This window comes from Pundamilia nyererei, unplaced genomic scaffold (assembly GCF_000239375.1).
Source record: "Pundamilia nyererei isolate P.nyererei 1_Seehausen unplaced genomic scaffold, PunNye1.0 scaffold00003, whole genome shotgun sequence".
Lineage (NCBI taxonomy): Eukaryota > Metazoa > Chordata > Actinopteri > Cichliformes > Cichlidae > Pundamilia > Pundamilia nyererei.
Genome location: NW_005187404.1, coordinates 5923209 through 5932369, shown reverse-complemented (window position 1 = coordinate 5932369; position 9161 = coordinate 5923209). Strand labels below are relative to the sequence as shown.

The following is a 9161-nucleotide window of genomic DNA, read 5'->3' as shown; positions in this document are numbered from 1 at the left end:
AAAAAAAAAAGGAAAGGCTGTTTTATATGGAGTAAAACACACAAACAGTAGAGAAACAAAAGCCTGTGTTGCTGGAAGAAATGGGTGAGTTTATGATGCAACTGCGTTGCTTTACAAAAACCAATACAAGCAAAGCGTGAAACTGATTTGTGGATGTAACGTTGCATTAAATCGAGAACTTTGTGAATGGTTCTCAGAAAGTTTTAATTTCCACCCTTTCCAATTTGTTATGTTCTGTACAGTATATAAAATTTAAGTATAAAATAAAGCAGTCTGCATTGTTCACTTACACATGCACTGGTTACTTCATTAGGCACCAGTGCTTTACAGCCACCTGGCACCAGCTCAGTGCATTTAAGCACGTAGACATGATCAAAACGACCTGCTGAACTTGAAACTGAGCAGCAGAATGGGGAAGAAAGGTGGCTTAAGTGTCTTGAATGTGGCAGGGCTGGTGCTGCCGGAGGCGCTGATCTGAGAAAGTAGATCAGCAGTTCACAAACTGCTGATCTACTGGGATTTTCCCACACAGCCATCTCTAGGATCTACAGAGAATGGACTGAAAAAGAGAAAATATGCAGAGAGCAGCAGTTCTCTGGGTGAAAATGACTTAGTGATGCCAGAAGTCAGGGGAAATGGCTTGAACCTGATATGAAGGCAACACTAACTCAAAATACCACTTGTTACAACCGAGGTATGCAGGAGACCATCTCTGGACAAACAACTTGTTGAAACTTGAAGCAGATGGGCTATGGCAGCAGAAAAACAACATGCATGGATTCATCTTCCCTTGTATCAGCGGTTCAGGCTGCAGCTAGTGCAACGATGTGGCACCAGCTGGTATTACCAAGGCGCACTTACTGAAGAAGCCATTGAGGTCATGTGCGCATCTTTATACATATCTTGACATATGCACATCTTACACCTTTAAAAGATGGAAATCAGATTTTTGCAAGGACAACTCAGGTTGAGCAGTTTGGAGACAAACTTTGGGAGTCACGGCTGAGATGGTTTGGACTCTCTCACTGCTCTGACACTATAAATTATAAAAACTGATGGGGGAGACGGAAAACAGATCCATGATCAGGTTTTTTTTTCTTGTGAAAAAGACAGTAAAGTATTTTTATGAACAGTATGCTCAGGATTTTGGCACATTTATGCAGAGCTTGTCATATTTTGTTTAATACTGCTGGTTAGCTTTTTGATAAACATACTCTTTTTCCAGAATCGGGAATGTTGAGGTTTTATTGCATCCCTCACTGACAGAATCATGAGTGTTGATATTAAAAATTTCCCCACTTTTACTGAGCAAGTGCTACGCAGCTATTCCATCCAAGACGTTTGTAAGCTGAAAGCTGCTTTTTTAACAGTAACATAAAGAAATGGTTAAAAAAATGTAAGTGATAAAGTGTAGTTTACATGTAACCAAAACATTATCTAAACCCCCATGTAGTGCATTTCTCCATTGCTGCACCAGGCCAAGAAATAAACCACAGTAAAGTATTTCTTAATTTCAGTCTCACAGTTTAAGCAAGCAAGATGCAACTTGTTAACTGGAAAGGTTTATGAGGACTGGTGGGAGTTAGTTTCCACTGTTTCCAAGGCAAAACAGCCACCAGCAACTACCAGCAGCTGGGTATGAGGTATGCAAGTACATTTAAAACTCTGACCTGAATATAAAGGCAGTAAAAAGTAATAGATATGATAAACAATGTTTAATGCATATGAACCGTACCAGAATGAGAGAGACGAAAGAGGTCTAAGACAAACTGTGAGTAAAAGTATGAATAATTGATGAAGAGGTGGTTCATTCATAAATTCATAAATCCCTGGAATGGGATGCGTTAAAGAGGAGGCGACAGGAACCACAAGCCCATAAAAGAATCTACATGTTCCTTGGTTTCAGTCTTGTGCGACAGATATAGATGCATGGTTGTGTTTGAGCTCTTTTTATCTTTGCCTCTCCCTCCCACACACAGAGACTGTGACTGCTTTATGCATAGTGAGTCTCACCAATAGCAGAAGCAATCTTAATTGGTGCACATCCCTTGTGGTGCCTCAGTTTCCAGCCCTCCCAAGCGTAAATGACCGGGTTCATTGTAAATACTGTATTCTGATAATGGGTGCCAGTAAAAAAAAAAAAAAAAAAAAGGCATGCTGCACCGATCACTTACTCTTCATCTCTACATCATTCAGAGGCTTTTCCTTGTGGTAAAGCTGTAGGCTGCACTCTCCGTTTTCTTTGCTTCTTCTTATTTCTTCCTTATTGTCACTCTCTATCCTTTCCTCTTTTTTTTAAAGAGTTGCCCTAGTTTAATGTCAGGCACATTTGATTTTCCAGTATTCCTGCAGACTTGTCATTTCTGACACAGGGCTGACAGTAAGCCTGTGAGTGCTTTACACACAAAGCTAACAGTATGAAATGAAGCATGATACCAGGTGGCCAGAACGGTGAATGAACCAACAAGCGTTCATGTGGAGCAGCACTTGCACTTCCCCGGCCTTCACAAGTCAAGCGATGCTTTGTAATCCCTCACTCAATTACCTCAGTGTATTGAAAGAGCAGTTGAAAGACTGGCGCAGCCACTGCATCTGCTCTTTTCACTGCTCTGCTCTTTCCTTTCAACTCAACTTGCCATGGCTTAAGCTCAAATGGCTATTTGGCGTCTTCTCTTTTTAATTAAGATGGCAATTCACTGTGCAAGGGTGTGCATTAAAAATTACCTTATTTGTTTCTGGTTTTATTTTATTTTTAATCATTTGCCCAGCTATTTAGCTCTTGAAATACTCAAACTGCTACACTTGTATTTTGATGCAACCCCCCCCCCCCAAATAAGACAGAACGAACTCCCATGCGACTGCTGTATTTACATCACGTTGGTTTATGCTGTAACACTGATAAGAGGAACAGGGCATCTGTAAAAGTTCACAACACAAGTTGAGATTCATCTGCTGGGGACTTCAGCCATTTGTATCTGCTTCTGTCTCTAAAGCAGATACAAATGGCTTCCTGTTGTCAATACGGTGTATACAAACTACTAGCCTCCTCTTTGTTCCACAATATACTTCTTTACACTCAGTTAAGTTTTTATTGACATGCCGATAACGCACGAGTTACCTTCAGGACATTTCTAGTGATCTTCCCAAAAGAGTTTGGAATGATAAGAAGAACCGGACTGGTGGAGTGACTCGAAGTCCTGCGACGTTTCTGGTAGGATGGCACAGCCCAGTCCAAGGCCACCACTCCGTCATCACTTAGCTGCAGGTTATCTCGCACAAACTGGACCGGGCTTTCGTACGGCCAGCACGCCTCGTAAACACTCTGGAGAAAGGCGCTGGCCCGCCATGTCCAGCCGACACACGGTGAGTAGTTACTGAAAGTCCAGCAGTGCTTCAGCAGGTAGTTTGCCAGCGCGGAAGGTTTACATATTAGCGCCACGGTGCGTTGCTTCTCACCGGTCAAAGCGCCCACGCAGGCCGACTGGGCATCGTCGCTCCCCTCTCGCTCCGAGACGCACTTCTCCGTCTTGCCTTTCGCCACCTGCTGTAAAATTCCAAATCTCTGAAGCAAAGCATCGCGCTGGCTCTCGGTACAGAAATATTTGGAGCCTGGCCAGATTGAGACCACCAGGATCACAAAGCACAGAGCCAAAAGCCATTCCAGCATTGGCACGGTTCGGGATGAGCAAAATGCGACAACGCGAACACTTTCCACTTTATATTCTACATTTGCATATTGCAAATTAGTTAACAGAAAGATTAGCCGTCTTGCACCTTGCTGCTTTTGTCTGTTGGTTCTCAACTCCTCAGTTAAAGCTTAGTGCTCCCTCCGGTGCCAAAGCGCACGAGTCCCCGGTCATTACAACCGCGCGGTCCCGATTACGCAGCGTTTCTGTCATTCCAGCTCCCACAACAGAGGCTAGTTAATGCCTTCAGTTGTGATTATCTAGCTATAAAACACGCAGGGAAAGTTCCGTTCACTTATCCACACTGCACTTTCCCGACACCAGCGCTTCCACCCAACAGTCTATAGCGCGAGAAATATCCGTGAGCAACGCGCTGCTGGAAACGCCCCCCACGATGGGTCCCATTAAGACCAACCCCTTATAGGGGAGAACAGGTATGTGTGGTTATCTGTGCTGTTATTTACTCTCCCATGAAAATACTTCCTGTAAACAACGATTTAAAAAAAAAACAACAACAAACAAACCCGTACACTTCGTCTCCATCAGCCCCATGGAAAGAACCACACCCTCCCGTAACTGCACCTTGCTCTTCACACACGGTGGAGGCAGACCTGTGTACCGCGCACGACCATTATCAGATGTGACCTTGTACTCGGAAAGTGTGAGAGAGGTAAAAATGAATAAAGAGTGATCTGTGAACTTTTGGTGGAGACGATGTTAAGGCTTCTGTTCATCTTCAGTTTTGCTTGGTGGCACAGTTTTTGTGATTTTCACTTGTGGGAAAGGCTGAAAAAAGAACAATTGTCATTAGACACACAGACTCTTCTGCAGTTTAACTGCGGGGAGATCCAGTTTGTACCCACTCATCTCTCTGGTGCCCGAACTCAGCATACTACAAAATTCAAATGAATGAAAAGAAATTTAACACTTTAACAATTTACAAATGTTTCTCTTCTCCACTGTGTGAAGGGCGGGACATTTGAATACCATGCATAAAAGATTTTTTTTAAATCAGACACGAGGTGAACCCATATTTGTATTTACCATGGAATATCCCATTTGAATCTTTATCAGTAGAATCTAAAGCTATTACTAAAATACTGTTAATTAATTTTGTGAAAAGCTTTAGTGCTGTCATCTGTTTTTGCAGTGAAATATATCTTTAACACTCAGTCTAGAAGCACAACTAAGTGCTTCATCCTGATCTCACAGTGACAGTGTGGAGATGTAATGTGTACAGGCAAGAGGAAACACACCCAAACGGAAACTGGCAAGGCGATAGTGCATTGTGTCTTTGTGGCAGGTTTCAAGCCTGCATCAGTCCACTGGATTAGCCAGAAAGAACAAATAGCCGACACCAAAACATTGAGCAGAGAATAAAGAAAAACAAGAGACCGAAGCATTGTGGTAACACGCCTCACAGGCACCAAATATTTGCTTTTCTGCACTTTGTGTGCATCCATGCGTGCAGTGATGCTCTAAAGTTGGGTGATGACCAGCTTCAATTCAGTTCTTTAACTTAATCTCTAGAATGTGTATATGTGTTCAGTCCCCTTAAATATTGCATTCAAGTTCTGTTTTCATTTCCCAGAAAACTCTTTTTCCTCCACTGGTTCTGAAAATGATATATTACCCTTCTTGCTGCCAAACGATTACAGCCACGGCTATTCTTGGACAAGCAATCATTTTTGTTTGTTGGTGAAATCGGTTCATTTTGAAAGCTAATCAAGGAAAACTCTGACCTCTGTGCAGTGCATCAGACTATCGAAGTCTCTAATAAGCACGGGTTTGCAAGTGTCAGATCAGGTGTTCTCTTTAAAGCAGTAACAAATCTCACTATGCATTACTTTCTGTATATATGTGAACCCAATATTTGTAAGCGATATTCTCCAATATTTGGTATTTCTAAACTTACTTTACTAAAGTAAAATGTGAGGCTCATTCACAATGATCACAGTTAAATAAACCATCTCACTGATGTAATTTGTAATGGATAGAAAGGGTCAGGACTTCATGTGTTTTGGATTTTAGATTGACTTTTGCACAGAGGCCATTTTTCAAAGCGGTATTAATTTGAAAAACTCTTGAGGTCAAGATGTTGCAATCCAGATCCAGTCTTTGTTCAGTCAATACACTGACTCAAACAGTCCCAAGAGACAAACTGGCGTGGACCACAAAAATACATTTTGCATTGATGAGAAGAGATGAGGAGGAAAATGAACTAGAAATCGACCTGACTTCTACAAGTAAAAATGACTACAAAGTTTAGATTAAACAGATTGTGGTGCTTTTTTTTATGTTCAAAACAAACATCAAATGCTGTACTGCATGAAAAATATCCTCATCTTTGCAACTACTTACACCTGACAACAGATTGTAGATCCCATCAAACATTAGGAGAATGTCTGTAAGAATGAGTGTTTTCCCAGGAGTGCTGACTGAATAAGAAAAGAACTGGGCCAAGATGAAGATGTAGCCCAGAGGCTGCATTTTGCACCCTGGATGAAGTCTCCTGGCTGAGATTCTGCTGACATTTACGTACACTGTGTAAGAGGAGACACAATCAGCATAAAGAACTAAATGCAAAAGTTAGAATATCTTGCTGCAACAGCTTAATGAATCAAGAGTGGATTTTTACCTAAAAAAAATAACGCACGATCAAACCAAATTCTAGTCTTACGGGTAGTTTTAATATGAGAATTGTTCCAATTTGAATATGAAACTAAGGCCGACAAACAAAGTCCATATACAGTGCTGTGAAAGTATTTCCACATTTCTGATCCCATTTCTTTTCCTTTTTTTTCCCTTTTTTGCAAATTTGTCACTCTGTTTCAGGTGATCAAACAAATTTGTAATATTAGACAAAGAAAACCTGATTAATCATTTCTAAAATGATTTTAAGTATTATTGGTAAAATAGCCATCCAACCCTACCTGACAGCAGTTGTGTCACCCTTGAAGAGTCTTTCACATCCCTGTGGAATAATTTTGGCTGACTCTTCTTTGCAGAATTGTTTTAATTCAACCACATTGGGGGTTTTCCAAGATGAACGGTCTGTTTAAGGTCATGGAAAAGCATCTCAATTGGATTTAAGTCCAAACTTTGAATAGGTCACTCCAAAACCTTCATTCAAACTGATGGCTGGACATTGTGTTTCAGGATTTTCTGGTAGAGATCAGAATTCATGATTTCATCAAATACAGCAAGTCTTCCAGGTCCCGAAGCAGCAAAGCTGTCCCAGACCATCACACTACACCACCATGTTTGACTGTTGGTTTGATGTTTTCTTTTATGAAATGCTGCTCTAGCATCACTGCAGATGTAATGGGGCTCAAACCTTCCAAAAAGTTCAGATTTTGTCTTGTCAGTCCACAGACCTGATCTTGGGGATCATCAAGCAGTTCTTTGGTAAATGTGAGATGAGCCTTTGCGTTCTTTTGGTCAGCAGGGGTTTTCTCCTTGAACTCTCCCATGGATGCCATTTTCCCCCAATCCGTCTTACTGTTGAATCATGAACTCTGACCTTAACGTAGACAAGTGTGGCCTGCAGTTCTTTATATGTTGTTCTGGATGATGCATGCATGGATTAATTTTGTTAGGCAGGCCACTCCTGGGAAGGTTCACCGCTGTTCTGTTTTCTCCATTTGTAGATAATAGCTCTCCCTGTGGTTCACTGAGGCCTTAGAAACTGTTTTAACCCTCTCTAGACTGATAGTTGTCAATTATTACTGACATGATGTGTTGATTTTTGAGATCTTTTAACCTACTAAACTTTGTCAAACAGGTTCTTTTTCAGTGATTTTATTGATTTAACAGCTCTGACAGTAATAAATTACTTTTTCAGGGGGGCAGGTAGTTTGGATAGCTTCTGTTCCTGTAATAAAGGACATCATCGTTTAAAACCTGCATTGTGTGCTTGCTCATCTATCTTTGTCCAGTGTTAAAATTGGTTTTATCATCTGAAACAATTAAATGTGCAAAATATGCAAAACAGAAAACTGACTTTGTGACTTTTTGAAGAAGGCAAACTTTTGTTGGAAGCTTCTTTAAAATACTGAAAGGGAAAAAAGGTTTAAATCACTGAATCCATGGTTTTTATCTAGAAGCCTGAAAGTAATAGAAGCCAAGTTTCAATTAAAGGTTAATGTAAGTTCGAGTTTTGCGTCTCTCATCTTTTATACACATTGCAGTTTCCGTCTCTTAGAAAGGGTGACTCATGTACAGTTTCATTCTCAGAAATTTGACAGCTGTCATCACCACATTTCCAGTTTTGAGATCTGGATTTATTTCTTTAAATTGTGGAAATGTATAAGATCTTATCTTCTATGCTTCACATCCCGCTCAGTCACAGTGGTGATCATCATGCTTTAGCTCACCGCAGTGTTGCCAATCTAGCAAGACTAACTGACTTGCTGTTGTTGCTCTTCCACCACAAACACAGGTCTCTGTCTGCGCTCACCACAGTGCAGCAGCACCCAGATGATTGTGTGCACGGTATGAGAGAAAAAAATAAAGTCAGTGTTGTGCTTCTACTTTCTTTCTAAGGGATCCTTCTCTATATAGAAGTCTTTGTGCCTGGCTAGCTGTAATTTGCGAGCTCAAACAACTGTCACATCTGCACATACAGAGGAGACTGCTCTGCTGGTCTCACACCATCCTCACCCCCTCCTCTCCAGCCTAAACCTGTCATGTGCCACTATGGAAAAGCCAACAACCTTTGACATCAAAACAAACAGTGACTCTGTCATAGTTCCACACGCACATCCATAATGCAGGGAAACGTTTGGCTGAGCCACAGTTTTGTTGATGTTCTCCTGTTTTCTTCTCCAACACACCTCGACGTTTAGGAAAGCAGAAACCTCACAGTCACCTCTCACCCAGCTGCTGTAATGGCAACCATATGCAGAGCTCATGTTTACGCTGGCTTTAACTTCTTCAAACACTGACATGTACTTATGTGGTGATGCAGTAGATGTCCTCGTCCTGAACCCGGACTGTGACGTAAGCCTTTCCCTGACTGAATTATATCCATGATCTAACAAACATATCCTCTTCCTCTGGTGAATATTTTGAAGGGTTGCAGTCTCCGGAGAATGTTGGACACACAGAAACAAATGTCTCCATTTGCTTTGATAACATCATTAAATTTGATATAAAATGTAGAGAACACACATTATTCTCCACATCTACCACAGAGTAAGAGAGATAAAAAATGAGGTAACTGCGAATGTTTTCTAAAGTCACTGCCTGTGACTTTCAGCCACAGTGTAGTTTTACTAACCTCTTGCACATGTCAGTGCATGACCACTTCCTCTCAGACGGCCTTCCTGTCCCATTTAAATTTCCGTTGACATTAAAACGTAAATTTTAAACATGACATGTATAAATCTTGTCATTTTGCAATGACAAGATTTAAGTGTATGGACAAAAGCAACTCACTAAGCTTTACCTGCACACCCTTGCCAAAAAAAAAAA

The 9161-nt window shown here is 41.1% G+C and overlaps 1 protein-coding gene across 1 annotated transcript in view; it reads right to left on the bottom strand.

Annotated features, from left to right (window-relative positions):
- The window catches only part of abhd15a (abhydrolase domain containing 15a), a 13967-nt gene extending 9907 nt beyond the window's left edge, over positions 1–4060 (bottom strand). The window contains exon 1 of the mRNA XM_005720773.2: positions 3119–4060. Coding sequence (XP_005720830.1) covers positions 3119–3667 — 549 coding nt within the window. The 5' untranslated portion in view covers positions 3668–4060. The remainder of the gene's footprint in view (positions 1–3118) is intronic.
- Positions 4061–9161: the final 5101 nt, after the last annotated feature.